General features: G+C 44.2%; 1 protein-coding gene and 1 long non-coding RNA gene across 2 annotated transcripts in view; one reads left to right on the top strand and one right to left on the bottom strand.

Moving 5' to 3' along the window:
• LOC311627431 overlaps positions 1 to 2430 on the bottom strand; it is a 47385-nt gene extending 44955 nt beyond the window's left edge. Inside the window, exon 1 of the long non-coding RNA XR_014795907.1 lies at positions 2348 to 2430. This is a non-coding gene — a long non-coding RNA (uncharacterized lncRNA). The remainder of the gene's footprint in view (positions 1 to 2347) is intronic.
• PLET1 (placenta expressed transcript 1) lies at positions 455 to 10928 on the top strand. The gene is made up of 4 exons (XM_084893921.1): positions 455 to 647; positions 5085 to 5286; positions 7794 to 7855; positions 9954 to 10928. The coding sequence occupies exons 1-4, from the start codon at positions 476 to 478 to the stop codon at positions 10214 to 10216; spliced, it is 699 nt and encodes a 232-aa protein (XP_084750047.1). The 5' UTR covers positions 455 to 475; the 3' UTR covers positions 10217 to 10928.
• The last annotated feature ends 12072 nt before the right edge of the window (positions 10929 to 23000 follow it).

The raw sequence follows: 23000 nt of genomic DNA, 5'->3' as shown, positions 1-23000 counted from the left end.
AATCAATCCAGAAGCAGGATGTTTTAGTTGTATGCTAGTCACAAAGTGAGCTGGGATTGGAGACATGTTCAATTAAGTAGAGTTGAAAATGGATATGTAATATTCCAGAAAAGATGGGTTTTGTGCCTGAGTTTTCTACAGGGGGGAGAGTGGAACTTCTGAGAGATGTGATGATTACTCATCCCTAATTTCACTTTGCCAGCACTAAACCTTTCTCGGCAGCTTTCTTCAAATGGCAGGTACTGTGGTGAATGAGATGTAAAATAAATTCATGATCAGTACATGCCCTTTCTTGAGCAAAACTGGAATTGATAAAGGATCGTGGTGACAAATTCTAGAAGCCAGCTCATGCTAGAGAGAGGGTGAGAGGGGAATTTGCATGTATGACCTCACCCAGAAACTCCAGCCCTGAAGCATATAAATAGATGAGGTCTTAGCAGCTCCAGGCCCAGCCGTTTCCAGACAGATCACAACCATGGCAGTCCTGGGCGCCACACTGCTGTCCCTGTGCCTCGGCACACTGCTCATCTCTGCCAGCTCCGCAGATTTCCCTGACAGATGCATGTTCTTCAGCACAGTCTCCCCCACTACTGGTCCAGGCATCAGGATCAGTTCAAACATCTATGAGAGCAACAGGGTCTACACAGGTAAGTAAGAGCCTTTCTCTGTTGTCTTTTTTCTCTAAGGGCACTTTACCAGAATTTCAGAACATGACTCTCCATCTCTGCTCTCAATTATACAAAACCTGCATTTTTTACCAGGATGGGAAATGGGGGCAGAAAGAATGAGGACATGTGAGAGCGTGGGTTGGGTGGGGATGCTTCTGCATGTTCCCTGTGCCAAGCTGAGCAGCAAGGAGCCAACGCCCAGATTAACTGAGTCCCAGCAAAAGCACACCCACGGCAAGTTCTGACTTAAAGTCAGTTTGTTATGTGAGGGATGAAGATTGCATCACAGTTATCTTTCCACATCTTTGATAAGACAGTGCCCCCGTGGATGACTGTGTATTGCACAACTCCAGGAGGCGCTGTTCGCATTTAGTTCACATGTGAAAAGCTCAGTTCGCTAGACAAGGAAGTATTGCTCTCCCATCTTCTCTCTGCGGAGCCTGAAGCTGAGGGTTAAATGACTTGCTCAGGGTCTCACTGCGAGAGGCAGAACTGGCTGTTGAATCTTGTTCTTTTCATTACTAATCCAATGCTTTTCTTAGAGGGACCTAGTAATATTTTACAAATATCCCTTTTGGGATCAGCCAAACCTACAAATCAGGCAAGTGCTGTCTAATTAATTTCATAACAACATTTAATATAGTGGCTTACCTGTATTGGTTCATGTAGCCCCCATAACCCACTAGGTAGAGACCACTGTTGTTCCTGTTTTGTAGATGAGGAGACAGAAATGCTAGTGACTTGCTCAGGCACAGAGCTACTTGAGTGGTGAAGTTGGGACATGAACCTGAGCAGTCAGAGACTCTGCCCTAACCACTACACTATATGCCTCTCAGTTATCGTAAAAAGAACGGATACTTCTTACTATGCAGTGGGTACTATTCTAAGGGCCAATACTATTATCTTCCCACTTCACAGATGAGAACTGAGGCAGGTAAGTTAAAGTTTTACCCAAGCTCACTAGTAGCATAGCTAATATTTGAATGTAACTAGCAGCCCCGCTTTGTTCAGCCAGGCTATCCAGCTTCATAGCCAGTCTTCTTATCTACTGTGTTCTCCTGCCTCTCTTAGAACTCTCACCACATTTTGAAAGAATACCATGGCCCACAGATTGCGGGCTTCAGCAGGAAAATGGCTACTGCCTGCCTTCACACGCCCATGCCAGCCTGTGCTTTTTTTCTATTTTTTTTCCCACAGGGACTGTCACCATAAATGCCTCAGTTATGATAAGGCTCACTACGTCCCACTCGTTCAGGCAGTGGATCTTGTCCTGCAGGACAGGGAGGATCATCTTGTAATCCAAGATGAAAAAAAGGAGGGCATGTGTGTGACCTTGTATGTGGGAAAGGACCTAGGGGGCCAGAGGGACTACTAACTTGAGATAACACATCACACGGGGGAGGATTTTGCTGCTAAAATGGAAGAAATAGGAACCTACTTTGTGAAGGTTGGGGTACAGAGAGGGGGGTTATGAGCCTTCTGAAGTAGGAAAACAGGAGAAAGAAGAGTCAAAAGGTGATCAGTAAGATGCCTTCCAAAGGAAAGACCCTTGGAAGGGGCTATGCTGGCTGAAAGGGAAATCCCGGCATTTACAAAGGCAGTAGGGGGGAATGGGAAGGAGGAGGGGGTCTCAGGTTCATTAAATGCCTACTACATGCAATGTCCGTCCCCAGACTCACCTCATTTCACCACAGATGTGCTGTCGCTCCATGATGCGCTGACTGACTCACTGTAGAAATGATTTAAGTTGAGTCAAAACACTGTGCCCTTAAGAAGTGTGAAGTGCCCGATTGCACACCTAGGTTACACCACAGTCTCCGGATTTCCTCATAGAGTGTCACTGTGAGACACTGGCGGAGACTGATAAATACCCACACAAGCCAACTTCTTATTTTTAATTTGAAACTTTCTAATTTTCAGGGTTTGTGTCAACATTAGTTAGTCATGTGAAATGGTTTGACAGATCCCAAGACACAGTGGCAGCTCAGGCAGTATCTTAGAACAAGTTCCCTGGTCTGTCTCCATACCATTGAAGGAAATCCATAAAGCAGTGACATTTGTGGTAAGACTGGACCAGGTCAGCATCCGCCTCCACTTTTTACCTCTATGGGCAAGAGGGATGTGGCCTGCCTTTATTCCTACATCATCAGCTTTAAGGGCACTGACTGTACACCATCGGATGCACAGTTTGCTAAACCAATCAGTTAGAAGTAACTTACTGCCCTCCAGGTGCCTAGCACTGGGCTGGCCAGATACTGGCACAGAGGAAACCACAGTATGTAATTAAGCCAGAATGTAATTAAACACCCAGCTCCACAGAAAAGAAAAGAAAAAGGAAAGAAAAAAACCACATGTTTCAGGAGTGAGAGGGAAAGAAGGCCTAACTGGCCCAGAGGTGGGACCTAGCAGGCTCTTAGAGAGTAAATGGGAAGGAAATGTGTGATGAAAATGAAGTAAGGATTCCACACAGACAGACGTAAACAGAGACCAGGAGCAGGTGTGAATTGCGTGTGTCTGCGGAACCACAGGAAAGCTGGCTGTCCTGAGAGGCAGGGTGCAAATAACAGGGGGAGCTAGGTTTTGAAGGTCATGAAAGCCACACGCTGGACGCTGTACCCGACAGAACAGAAGCAGAATGTTTTGTGCTCTAGAAATAAGGGCACTTTGAAAGTTTTGGAGAAGAGTGTCTCCTGATGGGAGTGTTGTGTGTGGGAGCCTGATCTGGCCACAGCCTGAATACATGGCTGAATGGGGAGGGGAACGTGGCCCAGAAATCCAAACACAGATGCTTAGGAGGGAAGAAAGGAAGATATAAGCCAGAGTGAGAGAAGGAAAGCAGAAGAAAGGACAGAGGTAAGAGCATGCCTGAGGGAGAGCTGACAGACTTGGTAACCACCTGGATGACACACACCATGGCTTACCACAGTCCACCTCACGATCACACACACATCTAGGACAAATGTCAGGTTCTCACCGAGCAAGGAAGGGTCCATAGAGTCTGGCTCCACCCACCTTCATTGGCAATAGCAAAGAAATAAAACAGAGAAATGCACTGAGCTAAAAGAAAATTGCAACTGTTTAACACACACTATGTATTAAAGTCTTTGCACTGTTCTTGTTATTCCTCTTTTTTTAATATATTTTTATTGATTTCAGAGAGGAAGGGAGAGGAAGAGAGAGATAGAAGCATCACTGATGAGAGAGAATCATTGATTGGCTGCCTCCTGCATGCCCCCTACTAGGGATTGAGTCCACAACTCGGGCATGTGCCCTGATCAGGAATTGAACCGTGACCTCCTCCTGGTTTATAGGTTATTTACTGCCCTCCAGGTTCCCAGGTTACTTACTGCCCTCCAGATGCTCCGCCAGCCGGGCTCCTCCCAGGAACCTTTTAAAATAAGGTGTCATGATCTCCATGTAATAAAGGACAATGTCATTATCTCCAGACCTAGAACCGGGCTTGTGCAAAGTTGGAATTCAACAACTATTTGTGGAGTGAATAATGAAGAACAAGGGAACTGAGTCTCAGAGGGGAAATGACTTGTTAGAGCTGGAATTCAGAACCAGCACTGGTGCATCCTATTGTGCTACCTGACCCATTTTCTTTGGTTTGTGAAAAAGTCCTTGAAGGAATTTTTGATGTCTGAACGAACCCTAGGGAGACGTTAGCATTGAGGAATTCATTCAGAAGGGACCTTCTAAGAGAGGAAATGAACCCACTGAAACATTCTCTGGAAACTCTGTCCCCATTACAAATCAGAGTGCTGGAATTAACAGGTGTCAGTGGGGTCTCCTGTGAATGCAGGCTAAGCGAGGTCATAAGAAATTCACCTGAGTGGAGGTTGGAGACTGTGAGGGGTCATTTAAGAGGTACCTGGATTAGGGCCCCTGGAGCTCAGAGGCCCCCTCCCTCGCCCTCATCTACGGACACCAAGAGCTTCGGCAAGACTAGGAAGTGGGCTCTGCTCTAATTTGGAATAACATTCCCGATTTTCTGGGAACACTTTCTGGGGCCCACGTGACCCTGTCACTTGCACCAACTCCTGCTTTGCCCACATCCCACTCCCCCTGAAAGAAGGACAGAGCATCTTTATCCCTCATCTGACAGATGAGAACTGGGCCCCAGAGTTAGGAGGGGGCCTCAAATCTCACCCCTGGTAGGTAGCAAAACTCTCCTTTTGTCTACCTTTGGCCATGGAAAATTTAGAAAATGCAAATAAAATCATCTGTAATCCCACTACCCAGAAATGACTATAGTTGATATCTTGATGTCTTTCCTTCAACTTCTTTTACAAAAATACTGCATTTGCATGCTATTTGTAACTTTCTTTTTTCACAGTTAATTTTGATTTCATAGCCCTCATCCCTTGTCTTACTACATAGATGGCTGACTGTCGCCTTATCATTTCTTCTCAGTGTTGGTGCCTGTGAACAACATCACCAACTCTGTGGCCCTGAGAGCGGTGGACACTAGCAACAACAGCACAGTAGGCCTCTGGCACAGAGCGGACCGGTACTGCAACGGCAGCGTCCTCTATCACGTGACGGACACGCGTGAAAACTTCCTCAAGGCCAACTGGCAATCTCCTCGTTACACGAACATCACAGTGGAGATACAGTAAGAACCTACCTATATATGATTTTGCTTGGGCTTTTACAGTTTCATGTTGGGTTTATGCAGTTTTACACTGATCTTGAAGGACACAAAATACAATACAGATATGATGTGGAGAAGTCAGTACTTGTACTTCTTTTCTGCCTTACCATTCTTTGTCCTACCTTTTATTTATAGGAGTTTACACACACACACACACACACACACACACACACACACACACGCCCGCGCCACCAGGTGTGCTCAACATAAATAGAAAGAACTGGTGGTAAAGAAAACCAGAGCTGGACAGTGGTTAAAGCAAAATGAATGAAAGAATGAATAATCCATATATACATATAGTAAAGTAAAGATTTTATTCAGGGCGACTGCAATAGGAGAATAGACCTCCATATAGAACCAGGTTCGATTCTGAATATAACATGAGCAGGTGGAAATTTATAGCCAAGGAGCAGGGAGGGGTCAGTGGATGGAAAGTTCCTGAGAGGAAACATCAGGCCTATAAGAGGGATTCTGGCTAAGCTGGCCTAACAGGATTGTTGCTGGAGGCAGGCCTAGGTGATCAGATACCATGTGGGGATGGCAGCAAATGAGGAACTCAATCAGACATTGAGGGTTATCAGATATCGAGGGTGAGAGGTTCTTGCTAAACAGACTTAGCAGCGTTCTTGCTAACTCTGGATTTTATAAGCAAGAGCAGAGATGGGCCAGGAAGAGGTAAGGTCAAGCAAAGAATCTTTGTCACTGCGCCCTGTTTGCTTCAGATTCTCTATACTCACACTGCAGAGTCATTTTCAAAACATAGGTTCATTTTGGAAACAGCTTCAAACAGAAAGTGTGCTGATTGTGTAATAACTCCCCTCCTAGTTCACACTGAATGGACACAGCTCGTTAACAAAAGCCTTCCTTGCAGCCAGGGATGGCTCCCAAGCTCACTTCAGAAACCCAGCTGAGAGTCCTTGCGGTCCTTTCTGTGCTGAAAGGACAAGTTTATCCAGCAGGTCCTGTCCACCGAGGCTCTATGGACATGGTAGTGAGCATGCTGCCATACCCTCCCATCTCACCGCCATCCCTCCTCACCTGCCCTGCCCTTGGACCTCGCTGGCTCCCACAGAGCCACTTGCAGGAGTAAAATCCCGAAGGAGCTCCAACAATCCAACTTTGCCCAAGCGCAGTCCCTTAGAGGCCAAGCCAGGCTAATTAAGACAATGGTCCCTTCATCTCTCCTCATTAAAGCCTCCACTCCCCATGCAACAATAGGTAAAAGACAAAGCGGTGACACTGCAATAGAAACAGCACAATTCTGCTGATAGTGCGGTCTCCAGACCTTCCTGGCTCACAGCGTCTGTGATGCACTGGCTTTGCTGCTTGGTGGCAATGTACACACACGGCCTTGATCTGCAAAGCTGACAAAGAGAGGGGAGCAGCACGGCACTATGAGGGTTCCACTGTGCTGGAGCCTTACTTACAGTGAGGCAGGGCCTGTGCAGAAGTGAGTACTGAAGTTCAACATCACTTGCTCACCATCCAGTACTTGAACTGTCCCTAAACTTCCTGATAAGTTCCCAAGCCCTGTTTCCACTCTCTCAACTTCCACTACTTTGTCAGAGCTCATGTCACCATTGTGATCAATTACTCAGTCTGTTGGTTAATTATTCATTTAAAATCTCTCTGAAGGGACTCTAAGTGCCACAAGGGTAAGACCATGCCTAACTGATTCACTACTGCCCCTCAGCACCATGCACAGTGATTGGCATATTGTACATTCTCCTCATTTAACTGTCGAATGTGTGAACAAGAGGCTGATATAATAATGGACCCACTAATAAAAGAACAACAGACCAAGCTCTACAGATCATTTCATGAACATTAAGCACCTACTATGTGTCAATCATTGTTGACAACAGAACCTGCTCTCAAAGAGCTGGCCCTCTAGTGGGAGGAGAGGCTCACAGCAGGACAACGCATTGAGGGGGCTGTCCCTCTGACGGAGATCTGTCTGGGTTAAGGATAACAGAGAAAACAACTTCATAGAATTACTGTTACATCTATGGGCAGACATGGTCTGGATGGATATCACAGGCAGAAGGACTGGCTTGAACAAAGAACCGAGGTGTATACCAGCCTATGGGGAGTTTAAGGGAATGAAGTTGGTTGGTTTGGGAGGAGGTGGGTAGGGGGATAAACATTATCTTCTCAGGAGCAAAATCATAGATCTTAGTTAAGACAATATAGAGGCCCTGGCCAAGAAGCTCAGTTAGTCAGAACATCATCCTAATAGGACAAGATCAGGCTACATACAGAAGGTAACCAATGAATGCATGGATAGGTGGAACAAGAAAGAAAAAAGATGATATAGAGCAGACCAGTATTCAATGATCTGTAGGGAAAGTAAGCGCAAAAGGAATTAAGAGGTTGGGGTCATCTTGGAAGGCAGAAATGTGAGCTGAACTTGTGGACTCCACGGCTGAGGTCCTCACCATTATCTTTCATTGATTTGCCCTCCACAGAGCCTTCGTTATCAATTTCTTCAAAGTGGCCACCGTTTCTTATCTGAAACTGGAAAATCAAGGTAAGTTCCTTTGCAGCCCCTTTACATATCTGGCAGTGCACACAGTCAGCCTGAAAGTTACCTAGTGGGGGCCTACAAAAGCCTTCTGGGTGTGTGTTACCCAGATATCAGTTGAGCCTTCTAGCACCTTGATACCTATATCAGATTGGCTCCACTCTTTTTTCTATGCTCTGTAGAAAACAAAAGCCATCCCCAAGATTTCTGCCAGTCCCCAGGGGCCTTATATCCTCAGAGACACCTGTGACTGCAGAATCCTGTTTCCTCAGGACCCAGTCCTGTTCAGCACCTCATAGACACCAACGTGAAAGTCAGCTCCTTCCTTAGTTTCCACAAAGACTTCCCACTCACATAAAACCTTCACAGTGCTGCAGGCGTTACAGGACTGAGGGGGCAGATGTGCACACAGAAGGGTTGACACTGTAAGAATACCAAACACTCATTCATTCTCAGAATGGCCTTTGGCCACCACCACTACCACCAGGAATTTCCACTGTTCTTCCCCAGGGTGTGGTCCTCAACCTCAAACCATCCTGAGGCTTCTCGCCCTCCTTCCCTCTCTCTGTCCCCTGTGTTATCTCACTCCCCTCTAGGGAGCTAAAACAAATTCAAGAAATTGAGGTTCAGAAAGTAAGTGGAAAAACCAGGGCTCAAATCCCACCTTATACTTTTTATACTTTCCTTAGACTTACATCAAAACTATAAAGACAATCCCTTTTTTAAATGAAGGTTTTAAATACAAGGTTCAACTACACACAAGGAACATCAGCCTCTCTAATGTCCAGATAACTAGTCTTCTGCAAATGCGGTCAAAGGGATATCCATTTTCAAAACAAATGTTGACGTGATTATGCCTAACAAACTATTATGTGAAAGCCTTCACTCTTGCCTTGGTAGTTTCCCCTCTGTGAGAAGACTGGGTGTTATTTTCTTCCTCGAGGACATTTTTGAGATGAGCATGAGTGTAAATGTTAAGAAGTAGGGGCGGGGGAAGTATGTTTCTAATCAGGACTCCTTATCTCCATGCTAATAAAATCCAGTTAAAAAAAATAATAATAAAGTAGTTGTGTCAGACTTTCTGGCTGGGTGAGATGCTAGAGAAACATTTGCCCTGGGTAAATACTAAGTGAGATAAGACAATGCCACAGACTTACAGGCCCCTCCAAGTAGCAGAAGAGTGCATTGGCCTAAGCAACTCACTGGATTTGCTTATTAAATTCTGCTCATGTCCCTTCTTCTTCTTTTTTGTTTTAATGTACCTTTATTGATTTCAGAGAGGAAGAGAGAGAGAGAGAAAGATAGAAACATCAATGATGAGAGAGAATCATTGATTGGCTGACTCCTGCACGCCCCTCGCTGGGGATCAAGCCCATAACCCGGGCATGTGCCCTGACTGGGAATCAAACCATGACTTCAACCACTGAGCAACACAGGTCGAGCTGTCCCTTCTCTATAGTCCCCTCTGTGGTCCACTTAGACCTTTGCAGGTATCATTGCCAAACTCTAGCTTTTCCAGTATTAGACATCCATTCTCCCACCTCCTCACCCCCACCCCCTGCCCCAGAGACCTGGCTTTCTCTGCTTCTCAGCAAGGCAACCTCAGAGAACCAGTGTGTGGTCAGATCTCTGCACAGGAAATGGCCGGGGCCTCGGCAACCACAGAAAGGGGTTCAGAGGTTTGGACAGCACCTCTTTCCATTTACTTTAAAGCAGGAGTGGCCATTCTCAGTTCTGGCTGGTAACTAGTTCTTATAAGCTTCACGTGCAACCTTTGAAATTAGCAACGAAAAATAATACTGTGCCATTCTGGATCATATTTGCCTGATGGATCTAGTGCAATATTAAGGACACTTGAGGGCTGACAACCTACCCAACAACAAATTCTATATTATGTAGATTCCTTCCAGGACTACGTAGACCTTAGAGGTAGATAGTGTTCTTTCTCTCCGTGACATTCTGTACGCCATAGCTTTCCCTTCTGCTACATATACTTGGCCTTTGAGACATGCTTATTGAATTCTTCTCATGAGCTCTGGCCCCAGTGTCGCATCAGATTAGCCTCATTTTCCAACGTGAGTTCTGATGTCCTTTTCTCCCCCAGCAATGATCACAGCATCACCCTCCATGACCTCCACGACCTCCATGACCTCCATGACCAGGCCAACCACAGCCCAAAGCCTAACGACAAACCGATTCCTAACCTCAACCCGAAGCCCAACAACAAACCGAATCCTAACCACAGCCCAGACCGCAACCTCAACTCTAACCACAGCCAAAAGCTTCGCCAACAAAATCTTCCTCAGCCCCATCACAGATGCCATCCAGATCCTGCTCGTCTTCCTCACCAGCAAACTCCTCTTCTAGAAAGATGCTAAGGGAACCGTTGTTCCTGCCTCTGCTACATCCTCCTGCGTTCGGTTCCAAGCCAGGGCTCCGTCATGTGTGTGCATGAAGGTCTCGTGTTCTCAAATGTACAGCTCTCCTGCCATTGCTTTGGACTAAAAAAGAGACTCGGTTGAGAGTAGCCAGCTCACTCACTAGTGGACTTGGGGCACACAGATGTGCAACTAAATCTTTCAGGCTTTTTGTAACTACTTAGAGCTGGTCTGGGGGTGACCCGGAATTCTGGCTGTAGGTTTAACATGTTGACAGCCAGTTCCATCGCCAGTCTGAACTTTTGTTCATTGCCAAATGATTCCCCTGAGTCTCTGTGGGAAGAACCTTTCCTCGCGTTCAAGATGATCTCCGATTTCTGGCCAAACCCACCCAGGTTACACGGAGTGTGTTGGCTCATGTGACTCAGCAGGAAAGGAGAAGTAACCCTCATTCTGCCGGCAACACCACTAGCATTAGAAGGGCAAGAAAATAGGAATGTACCATGTCTGAGTAGCCAAAAATAGGGACAGATTATGGGATAAAGGCATTATTTTCTATGTCATACCCAAAAAAACTATATTCCAAACAAGAACAATGTGTTAAATTCAAATTCTTTAATAAGTGAATGTTATCTAATTTTATTCATTTGTGCAAACATTAAACATTTAATAAAATGATGAGAGTATGTATGTTTTCAAGGCCAGGTCTATGGGTAAAATTTTCTCAATTTTAGTATTCCTCAAGTGCAAACTGGTCATTTTTCCCCTAACAGTGTTGTCCACTAGGAGAAATGGGCAAAATATTTATAATATTCACAATACAATGTGAAATCAAAAGAAAGCATGGCATTTCCTGTAACAGCCAACAAAGTTTTCTTTTAATAATTATGTTAAATTAGGGGCCCGGTGCATGAAGATTCGTGCTCAGGGGTAGGTCCTTCAACCCAATCTGCACCCTCTCCAGTCTGGGAGCCCTCAGGGGAGCCCTCTCCAATCTGGGAGTTTCTGTCTGTCTTTGCAATCATATGAGCGAATTGTCTGAGACCCCAACCCAGTTTGGTATGGTGCTCACAGAATAATAGAAGTCTTTTTTTTTTCCTTTGCTTTATTGGTGATTTCCTAGAAGTTGCAGGATATCTTTCCTTTAATTTTTCCTCAACACTCTGACTTTATTTATGTCTCTCACCTTTGCTTTCCTTCCATCCCCAACCCGAAACAGTAACTTGCTCCAGACTTACTTTGCTCTAGTGTCTAATCCCTCAATACGTCTGCCACCAGAACTACGATTCCCAGCATTCCTAGTGCTCCCCATGCTCTTGGTTTCCACTTCTGGTCCAGGGGCTGCACAAACCAAAAGGACTGCAAACTCCAGCCACCCCCAGGCCGGGCTGACAGGACCGGACACTCCAGTGGGGGCCCCGGGACCCCAGCCACTCAGTGCCAGCACACACGCATGCACTGGCCACAGGCTCAAATGGGGTGGGATCCAGGGATGCCTCTCACCCAACCCACCCTCTCCCCCCGCTGCACTCCCATACCCATATCTCCCTCACCCCCCCCCCCTCGCTTGCGCACTGCCCACAGGCCTACCATCTTTGTTGGGTTAATTTGCATACTCAATCCTGATTGGCTGTGGGTGTCACAAGGGTACAGTCAATTTAGATATTTGTCTATTATTAGTATAGATTCTAGAATGCCAACGTCTAGTGACTGGCTTTCTCAAGAACAGTTTCTTTCAATTCCTCCTTTTTCCCTGTGAATAGGCCATACTTTCCTATTTTGTAGGTCTTTTATATTTTTTAAAACTGAACGTTTTGAATATTATAACACAGTGACTCTAGAATCATATTCTCGCTTCTCTCCATGGTTGCTGCTTATTGAGTCATCCATCTGTCCAGTGACTTTTCCAAATGACTTCTGCAAAGGCTGCCTTCTCGTGTGGTCACCTCAGTCTCTTTCCTGCTGTCGCAGCAGTCAGCCAGTGACCTGACAGATTGTAAGTGTTGAATTTGACAGCCTTTCTTCATTAAGCATCCCCCAGAATGTGTAAGGTTTGTTTTTTGGTGTGTTTAGATTTTTAAAAATATATTTTATTGATTTTTTTACAGAGAAGAAGGGAGAGAGATAGTTAGAAACATCAATGAGAGAGAAACATCGATCAGCTGCCTCCTGCACACCTCCTACTGGGGATGTGCTCACAACCAAAGGTACATGCCCTTGACTGGAATTGAACCTGGGACCCCTCAGTCCTCAGGCTGACGCTCTATCCACTGAGCCAAACCGGTTTCGGCTGTTTGGATTGCTTTAAATTAAATTCTAGATATTAATGGCAGTGAGTCCTGCACCTGCGGGCTAGGAACAAGTTTCATATTTAAAACTTTCACGGTCCAACCTGGCCCCCATCCCAGTTTCAATGTGGAAGGTGTGACAAATATCCGGCAAAGATACTCTCTGAAGCTGGGAAACTTTTAGACTCAAAGAAATCTGGGTGAATGCAGAGGAGCTGAGCAAGAGAGCTGGCCCAGCAGGCAGGACGCATGTAAATTCCAGTTCTGTTGCGAGTAGAAAGGTAACCTTTAACAAGTGGCATCACATCTCCCACCTTGGTTTTCTCATCTGTGTGTAAGAGGTATCTGAAGGTCTCAATTTTTATTTCTCTGTCACAGTCTGACATCTTTGGTAAGGTCTAGTCAGAGATGGTAAGAAGGCATGATCTTACGCCATATCTGACTGGTTGACAGAGGCTGCCGGGAGCACTGTTAAGGAGGATTCTGGAGCGAAATCCAGTGATCTCCTCCTTGGGCTGAGGAGACAGGAATTAAAGCAGCATAGCCTCCAGGTGGCTGGCCTTCCTGGTCACTCCTTAAGCAGCTGGGATTGTGGAATGAGAAGAAGGGCTACCGAAGTCCACACATTCTCAGTCTCAGGAATAGCTAATCCTGATCCTCATCTTTGTAATCAACCTCCTGATCCTGATAGGACACTGACACACCAACAGGGGGGAAAAAAATGCACATGAGCAACTGCAAGGAAGCCCACAGGCTCTGACCTCACGCACAGTAAAGAGATGAACAAGAGGTGGGCTATTTATCACTCCCACACTCACTTGCCCAACCTTGTCCTACTTTTCTGGCTTGAAGCATCATGCTTTGTAAATTCAATGCATTTTTATTCTGTGACAGAAACAGCAACTGCTGCCCAGAAAGCAGGAAAGAAAATGGATGCCTTGCAAATCCCATTACCTCAAAGGCCTTCACAGAAAGAGTCCCAACCTGGTCAATGACCAACTGTAACACCAGCCATTCAGAAGAGGCAGACAATTGAGACAGTATTGGATAGTGTCTGCCAACACCACTTTACTCTGTAAAGTAGATGTTGAAAAAGATGTAATAATGAAGTAAAGCATTAGGCAAAGTATATTAAAGCATAAACTCAAGTTAGACTGCCTGGGTTCAATTTCATTTGATTTTGTCTCTTATTAGTTGTGGGACCTGACACCAGTAGCTTAACTTCCATGTACCTTGGTTTCCTCAAATGTAAAGTAGGGAGAAAGACAGTAGCCACCTCATATGTTACTGTGTTGACATTAAATCAGTTGATATATGTAAAGTACTTAGAACAACACCTGGCACAAAGTAAACACTATATAAGTATTTAATGCCTAAAAAACTATCACAAATGATACATTGATATATAAGAAAGCCACGTATCTTTTTTAAATAATTTTTTTTATTTTTCAATTGTAGTTGAAATACAATATTAGTTTAAGGTGTACAACCCAATGATTAGACATTTACATAACTTAAGAAGTGATCGCCCCAGTAAATCTACTACCCATCCTGACACCATAGTTATTATATTATCAACTAGAGGCCTGGTGCATGGATTCATGCACCAGTGGGGTCCCTAGGAATGGCCTTCGGGGATCGGGCTGAAACCAGCAGTCCAGCAACACCTGCCGCTCCGCCTGCCACTCCCTCTCACGCTGGCCCCAGCCCTGGCCCCGCTCTGCCTGCCGAGGGCTCGCGCCCGGTCCAGGTCGGGAGAGGCTCGCAATGCCACAGCAGCGTTCACCAGCCGTGAGCCCTGCTTCTGGCACCCATCCTGAAGGGGAGTGGGGAGCCGGGACGTGATCAGCCCTTCCAGCAGGTGATGGGATACCTTTGCTGCCCCAGGATCCGGATCTAAACTCATCCCACTGACATTTGTGCCAGTTCTCAGGAGCCACCTGGCAGCCACTTTTATATCATTTCTTCCTTGCGGAGCATCTAGGGAGGGGAAGTGCCTGAGGCCGACTTCCAGGAGGCGGGCGATGCTGTTGGGAAAGTGCTGATGGTGCCGGTCCCTGGCTCATTCTCTGGAGATTAGACCTACAGGACTATTGGTGGGCGATGCTGTTGGGAAAGTGCTGATGGTGCCGGTCCCTGGCTCATTCTCTGGAGATTAGACCTACAGGACTATTGGTGGGCAGGATGTCAGCTGACCAACACTCCCACTGTGCGAGTGCATTGACCACCAGAGGTCAGCTCTTGTGTTGAGCATCTGTCCCATGGTGGTCAGTGGGTGTCATTGCAACCAACAAACTGGTCATTTGGTCACTTAGGCTTTTACATAGATGACTAGTGGCCTGGTGCACAAAATTTGTGCACATTAAAAGGAGATTAATTAGAGGAAGTAATTAATATTGCTATTTGCCCTTTCTCTATAATAGAAGAGATGAAATAAAATTAGTAAAATGTATATGAAAATCTTCCTCCATAAATATATGGATGTGTATGTCTTTTCAATTTAGCATTTTGAGTTTCTTTGGGTAAATAACCAGAATTGGAGTTGCTGGGTCAAGTCCCCGTCCACTCACATGCACCTCAAAATTGCTCGAGATCCAGACCCTGCCATGTCCCCTACCTTCTCTCCTACCTCCCCCCCTCCCCTGCATTGGGATAGATCCAGACCTGGTCAGTCCCACCCTTGTCAAGCCCCATTAGGTGGGGTGCGCCCCTTGAGGCCCTCCGTCAAGCCCCTCTGGGCAGGGGGTTGCAACCTCAGGTCCCCTGGCCCGGTGCTGGGGTGGGAGGCACAGCCTGAGGTCCCCCAAGCTGGCACCAGGGCAGGGGGTGTGGCCTGAGGTCCCTCATCAGCCCTGCCAGGTGGGGGGCATGGCCTGAGGTCCCTGTCAAGTCCCACGGGGGCGGGGAGGTCACAGCCTCAGGTCCCTGCTAATTGCTCGTTAAAGCTCATTACAGAAACTCAGCCTCCACTGGGTGCAGCCATCTTATGTTGGGAAACCTCACCTCTGCTGTGGGTGCTGCCATCTTTGTGGTGGAGTGGTGGTTAATTTGCATATTCCCTCTTTATTATATAGGATTATATTTCTTATGCTGAACTTCATATCCTCATGACTATTCTGTACCTACCAATTTGTGCTTCTCAATCCCTTTACCTTTTTCACTGATTCCAACCTCCAAATGTTTTCCATATTATGAGTCTGTTTCTGTTCTGCTTGTTTTTTACATTCCACACATAATTGAAATCATCTGGCATTTGTCTTTCTCTGACTTATTTTACTTAGCATAATACCCTCTAGGTCTATCCTTGTTGCAGATTGGCAAGATTTCACTCTTTTGTGGCTGCATCTATTCCATTGTATACATGCATCACTTCTTTATCCATTCATTTATTGTTGAACCCTTACATTGCTTCCATATCTTGGTTATAGTACGTAATGCTGAGATAAATATATGAATATATATGTATGTCTTTTCAATTTTGCGTTTTGAGTTTCTTTGGGTAAAAACCAGAATTGGAGTTGCTAGGTCCTTCTTTATCTCTTTTTATATACTTTGTTTCAAAGTTCGTTTTATCTGGTTTAAGTATTACTGCCCCATCTTTTTATTTTGTTTTCGTTTTCATGAAATACCTTTTTCATCCCTTTACTTTCAAAGTGTGTGTCTTTTTATCTGAATTGAGTCTCTTGTAGACATATATAAGGGTCTTGTTACCCATTCAGTCACCATGTCTTTTGATTGGAGCATTTAAACCCACTTGCCTTTAAAGAAATTTTTTATATGTATTTATTGCCATTTTATTATTATTATTCATGTTTTTTATTCTTCTTCTAAAAGAGACCCTTTTAGCATTTCTTGTAGTACTGGTTTGGTAATAATGAATTCCTTTGGATTTTTCTTGTCTGGGAACTCCTTATCTATCCTATAATGTTGCTGGGTAAAGTAGTCTTGGTTGTAGGTTCTTGATTTTCATCACTTTTAATATTTCATCTACACCCTTCTGGTCTGCAAAGTTTCTGCTGAGAAATCAGCTGACAGTTTTATGGGAGCATCCTGGTAGGTAACTAACTGCTTTTCTCCAGCTGCTTTTAAGATTTCTGATTGTCTTTAATCTGAAGTTCTGTTGTTTTAAGCCACCCAGTTGTGGTAACTTGTTACAGCAGCCCTAGTAAACTTCAAACTCTTTAGATAATTTGAGAGAATACTGGGATAGAACCAATTTTCTTCAGCAATTTGACTATCATATTTTGGTCCCAACATTGTCTTCAGAGGTAAGAATCTTCCTGCCATCGCAGGAGGATCTTGTTGTGAGCCATGACTCAGAGCCAAGTGGTCCTCTTTGCACGGAGGTGAGTGGCCTCCAAACCCTGGGCAAGGTCTGGGTTCCAGCCACTCCCACCAGTAAGTGGCTGCATACCATTTTCATTATATTCAAGTATCTTTTAAGTCTAGTTTGTTTTTTTTTTAAGTGTCTTTATTGATTTTAGAGAGGAAGGGAGAAGGGTAGAGAGAGATAGAAACATCCATGAGAGAAATAGGAATTATTGCCTCCTGCACGGCCCCCCCACTGGGGATCTAGCCAGCAATCCAGGCATGTGTTCTGACCAGGACTCAAACCAGTGACCTCTTGCTTCATGGATCAACACTCAACCACTGAGCCACACCAGCTGGGTAAGAAAGCTAAGTATTACAATCATATAAATATGTGCAAATAAAACAGTGTCTATAACAAGGACTGAAACTATGCATTTGTAACTGTTATAAGCGGCTGATGTCTGACTTTTTACAATCTCCCTCCAGCCCTGCCTTCATCTCCACCCTTCAAGCTTCTAGTAGTAGCCTTTAGTGTCAGCTCCCATGCTCTCTTTTCCTAGAGAATTTAAATAATGGATAAATGTCTTAAATTATTCTACAAAATAGTTGAAACAGGAAAGTGAAAATTAGGATTATTTTACTTCTGGTTGCTGGACTGCATGTATGGCTTTGAATGGGCTCAACAGTGAATATAGGACATATGGACTGCCTCTACCCTGCTTTTATGTAAGTTACAACCATATAAATAGACAGAATGAAGTTAAATACACTGAGTGGCCAGATTATTATGATCTCTGAAAGCATAATAATCTGGCCACTCAGTGTATATATACATATATATATTAGAGGCCCGGTGCATGAATTCATGCTTGGATGGAGTCTGGCAAGCCTTGCCAGGGGCAGGGGACATGACTGCTGGTCAAACTCCTGGTCAAGGGGACAATTTGCATATTAGTATTTTATTATATAGGATGTACAGTGAGTGGCCAGATTATTATGCATTCAGAGATCATAATAATCTGGCCACTCAGTGTATATATTACCTGATATGTTGGAAATGATTTAACATATGCCAAAATATCTGATGTTTGTCTATGCATACATATATTTAAAAATAATTTTAGACCAGATGCTTCAATCTAACAAACTCAAAAAGCCATTGGCTAAAATAACTAAATATGTAGACAAAGTACATTTAAAGAGCTTGGGAAATTTTTTGAAATCATTATTTTAATTGGTGAGTATGGTTTTCTTTTTAAGCCAAACAGACATAAGTTCAAATCTCAGCTCTTCCACTTACTGAGTGACTTTGAATAATACAACCCCAGATTGCTGATTGGTGAACCAGAGCTAACTCCTGCCTTAAAAACATAAGGACTAAAACACCAGACATGTATTATAGTAGCTGGCACAATGTTCATTCACAAGCCAACAAATGCAAAAAAAAAAAGAAACAAACAGAAGTTCATTAATTGCACAGATATCAACACAGTCTCAAATGTGGGTGGAATATGTGGGCACAATCTGGTTAGGGTGCATTTTTTTCTCTTCTATATACAGCTGTCTCCTCAAGAATGGACCCTTGGCTTTCCCCTGGTGCTTTGGGAATTATTAAGGACTATTGTACCAATGCACCTTCAATAGTCCCCTGGCTGCCAGCACTGCCTTCGCTCTGGCCAGAGCAGCTTTTCTGCTCTGGCCATTGCCGCCTTTCTGTCTTCCCACCTTGCCCAGAGGCCCTGAGCAGCGGGACAAGTGTCCCACCCCATCCCTGGCTGCTTAGTGCCTACATATGCAAATTAACCCACCATTTTTGTTGGGTTTATTTGCATACTCACTCCTGATTGGCTGGTGGGTCTTGGAAAGATACAGTCAATTAGCATGCTACTCTTTTATTAGGTAGACTAGAGGCCCATTGCATGATATTCATGCAAAAATAGGCCTTCTTTCCCCTGGCTTCACTCCCGGCCACCCGGTAGCCTGCAAATCCCCGCTCCCGGCCACAGCACTGCTCCTGTAGCTCCTTCCGCCCCTCCGCCCTTCATAGCAGGCGTTCCACCCCACCCAGCCGCTCTGCACCTGCGTATGCAAATTAACCTGCCATCTTTGTTGGGCTCATTTGCATACTCATTCCTTTTTGGCTGTGGGGATGCCAGAGGTACTGTCAATTTAGATGTTTGTCTATTATTAGGTAAGATTAGTACAGCAACAAATTTGGCCCTTGTTTGCTGGAAAACACGTTGCCTCAGTATTGCCACACATCTGTTCAGTTCTGCATTCCACGTGGAACCCTGTACTCAGAGGCCAAACAAAAAGCATTCTCTGCAAGACTAGCTGAGCCCTCTCTGCCTGTGTCAAACCTACTCCCAACAAGCCAGGACAGTAATTATGAACTACTGTTACCCTGTTATACAGGGAATACCTTGTCAGTGAGCCCCTGAGTCCTGAGTCTGGGCTGCTAACAAATGACAGTGAAGTTTGGGGGGGGAGAGGGGGGGCGTGCGGAGAGTTTACTGGAAGATCCTTGATTCAGAATTCCAGTTTATTTTTTACTTAAATTAGTAGTTGGGGACTAAAACAAATCTTTCCCAAAAATGGAAATGGAAAATTTCCAGGAAGGTAAAGTTAGCTAGATACACCAGTTTGGAGAAATACTCAGGAGATTTACTCCATGTCATGGTGGGTGTTCTCTAAGCTGACACACATAAAGAATAACCCCCTTTCTGAAGTATGTTTAAAAAGTTTGGTGTTAAATCTCAAACCGGGTTCAACCAGTTCTTTGGAGATGGCAGGCACTGTCACTCATTCAATAACTAATTATTCAGCACCTGCTATGTAGCAAGCACTGGACTAGGTCCTGGGGCAACCAGAGTGAATAAAGCAAACATGGCTCTGGCCCTCATGACATTGACATCCTTGTGGTTGGGACGGACAATAAACTTATAAGCAAATAAATAAGACAAAGGAAGCACATACATTTTAACACTGGAAGACAGGGGAGTATGTAGGTATTATAATAGAAAATACATAGAATGGGTGATCAAGAGGGTGAAATTTAGGCCGAGATCTGAAGAATAATAGGTTTTATGAAAAGGATGGGGCAGAGGATATGGACAGCATTCCAGGAAGGGGAGCATGACAAGGGCAAAACTCCGAGATGTGGTATTAAGTTACAGCAGGCTAGCGGACGCTTTCAAGGAGTAACATGAGAGGGGGAGGAGAGGTGGTGACAGGAGTGTGGAAGAGAACCAAAGTGAAAGCAGACCAGGAAAGAGGCCATGTCAGTAACCCAGGCAAGAAAGTGTGGCGGTTGGACTGGGTGGTGGCACTGGAAATGTAAAGATAGACAATTATGTATTTTAAAGGTAAGACCTACAGAACTTTCTGACAGAAGTAAGAGGTAGAAATCAAGACCATTCCCATGTTTCTGGCTTAACAAAAATAAATGGATGGTAGTATCATTTTTAAGAAAGACTAATGGAAAATAAATTTTAAAGAATTCAGAACTTGACTTTGGAAATGAGATGCCCACAAGACACCCCACTGCCCATCTGTTGCTCTACATAGGAGCAACTAAAACTCTGAAAAGTAACAGATAAAACTAGCCCTTCTTTTATTTTTTTAATTTATTTATTTATATCATTTTTATTTTCAATTACAGTTGATCTACAATATTATTTTAGTTTTGAATGTTTGCTCCAGTGATTAGACATTACATAACTTAAGTGATCATCCCAACAAATCTTGCACCCACCTGACACCAGTTATTAGAATATTATTTACTAGAGAGAATCCAAGATGGCGGCATAGGTAAACACCTAACTGCAGCCTCACACAACAATTTCAATAAAATACAACTAAAATACAAAATGGACATTACCCAGAACTACAGGAGAGTCGACTGACTGGAAATTCTACAATGAGAAGGAAACAGAAAACCAGAAGGAAAATCAGAGGAGCTGTAAAAGCCTAAGGTACGGAGACACGTTGCAAGCGCGAAGAGGATGGAGCCAGAGAGGAGGGGGAGGCTGAGTGCCTGGCTGGTGTTCCCTAGAGGGAAGTAAATAAAAGCTCCAGATTGTGCTGAACCCCAGATCTGACAGCACTGAACCCCAGTTCTAGGCCAGACCCTGGGGAACAAGGCTCATACAGAGGGAGCCTGGGCTGTAAGGCGGAAACTCAGAGGAGCGGCGAAAGGAAGTCCCGGAGGTGCGCACATTGCGCCCAGAGAACGGACAGTTGACTGTGCCACTGGATTGCCCTAGCAGGAAGGAGACAAAAGTTCCAGACTGCTCTGAACCCCACTTCCAACTGAACTGAACCCCAGTTCCGGGCTCATTGGGGGAGAGCTTAGACTGTTTGGTAGGAGGCGAAACTCGAGGGCACCTTTCTCTCAGAGGTGCTTGCAGCGAGCACTGAAGGACTCTGAGGAACACTGAGACTCAGGAGCCGCATAGGGTGTGGCTGATGTGGCTGACGGAAGCCAAGGCTGTAGGCTCCACCCTGGAACTCCACCCCATCCAAGCTGAACACAGAGACTTTTAAGGCTACCAACTCAGGGAGGCTGCAAAAATTCCGAGACAAGGAAACAGATCACAAACGAAAGAAATAGAGGACAAAAAGCGACTGGATAGAGAGTTCAAAACCACGCTTATAAGGTTTTTCAAGAATTTCCTAGAAAAGGCCGATAAAATAAACGAGACCTATGAGGATATGAAAAGGAATAAACTAGAAATAATAAGGAATCAACAAGAAATAATAAGGGATCAACAAGAAATAAAGAATACATTGTCTGAAATAAAAATATTATACAGAGTCCTAAAAACAGAATGGAAGATCGCAAGAATCAAGTCAAAGATTTGGAACATAAAGAGCCAGAAGACACTCCTCCACAGAAGCAAGAAGACAAGAGAATCCAGAAAGTTGAAGATAATGTAAGAAACCTCTGGGACAACTTCAAGCGAACCAACATCAGAATTATGGGTGTCCCAGAAGAAGAGAGAGCAAGATACCAAAAACATACTGAAAGAAATAGTGACAGAAAACTTCCCCCACCTGGTGAAAGAATTAGACTTACAAGTCCAGGAAGCACACAGAACTCCAAACCAAAGGAATCCAAAGAGGACTACACCAAGACAAATCATAATTAAAATGCCAAGAGCAAAAGACAAAGAGAGAATATTAAAAGCAGCAAGAGCAAAGCAGGTAGTTACCTATAAAGGAGCACCCATATGACTATCAGCTGATTTCTCAACAGAAACCATGCAGGCCAGACGAGAATGGCAAGAAATATTCAAGGTAATGAATAGCAAGAACCTACAGCCAAAAATAATCTACCCAGCAAAGCTATCACTCAGAATCAAAGGCCAGAAAAAAAGCTTCACTAATAAAATAAAATAAAAAAGCTAAAAGAGTTCATCACTGCCAAGACAGAATTATATGAATTGCTGAAGGGGGTTCTTTCGGAAGAGAAAGAAAATAAAGATAAAAATTATGCACAACAAATACCTAACTATCAACAAGTGAATCTAAAAACCAAGGAAATCTAAAAATCTGATGAACAATATTAACTGGTGAATATAATAGAATCAGAGGTATGGAAGGGGAGTGAACTGACGATTCTTGGGGAAAAGGGGAGTGGGGGGGTGTAGGAAGAGACTGAACATAAACTGTGCACCTATGGATGAGGACAATGGGGGGGGTGGGGAAAGGACAGAGGGTGGGGTGGGAACCTGGTGGAGGGGAGCAATGGAGGGGGAAAAAATGAGGAACATTTGTAATAATATGAACAATAAAGATTTATTTTTTTTTAAAAAGGATATTATTTACTATATTCCTTATTCTGTACTTTACATCCCCATGACTATTCTGTAACAACCAATTTGTACTTCTTAATCCCTTCACCTTTTCTCCCATTTCCCTAACCACCCTCCCATCTAGCAACCATCAACATGTTCTCTGTTATCTATGAATATGTTTCTGTTCTGCTTGTTCATTTATCTGGTTTTGTTTTGTTTTTTGTTTTTCTGTTTATCTTGTATTTAGATTCAATTGTTGATAGCTATGTATTTATATTTTATTGTTCATATTTTTTATCTTCTTCTAAAAGAAGATCCTATAATATTTCATTTAATGCTGATTTGGGGATGATGAACTCCTTTAGCTTTTTCTTGT

Source organism: Pipistrellus hanaki (genome assembly GCF_964339955.1).
Source record: "Pipistrellus hanaki genome assembly, chromosome: 9".
Classification (NCBI taxonomy): domain Eukaryota; kingdom Metazoa; phylum Chordata; class Mammalia; order Chiroptera; family Vespertilionidae; genus Pipistrellus; species Pipistrellus hanaki.
Note: the sequence above shows the minus strand (reverse complement) of the source record. Positions and strands in the feature narration are given on the sequence as shown.

Excerpts from the sequence above, each read along its gene's own strand:
- PLET1 (XM_084893921.1), top strand. The coding sequence starts at position 476 with ATGGCAGTCCTGGGCGCCACACTGCTGTCCCTGTGCCTCGGCACACTG. Across the intron at positions 5,287-7,793 it reads AACATCACAGTGGAGATACA|AGCCTTCGTTATCAATTTCT; the intron begins GTAAGAACCTAC and ends TGCCCTCCACAG. Across the intron at positions 7,856-9,953 it reads TCTGAAACTGGAAAATCAAG|CAATGATCACAGCATCACCC; the intron begins GTAAGTTCCTTT and ends TTTCTCCCCCAG.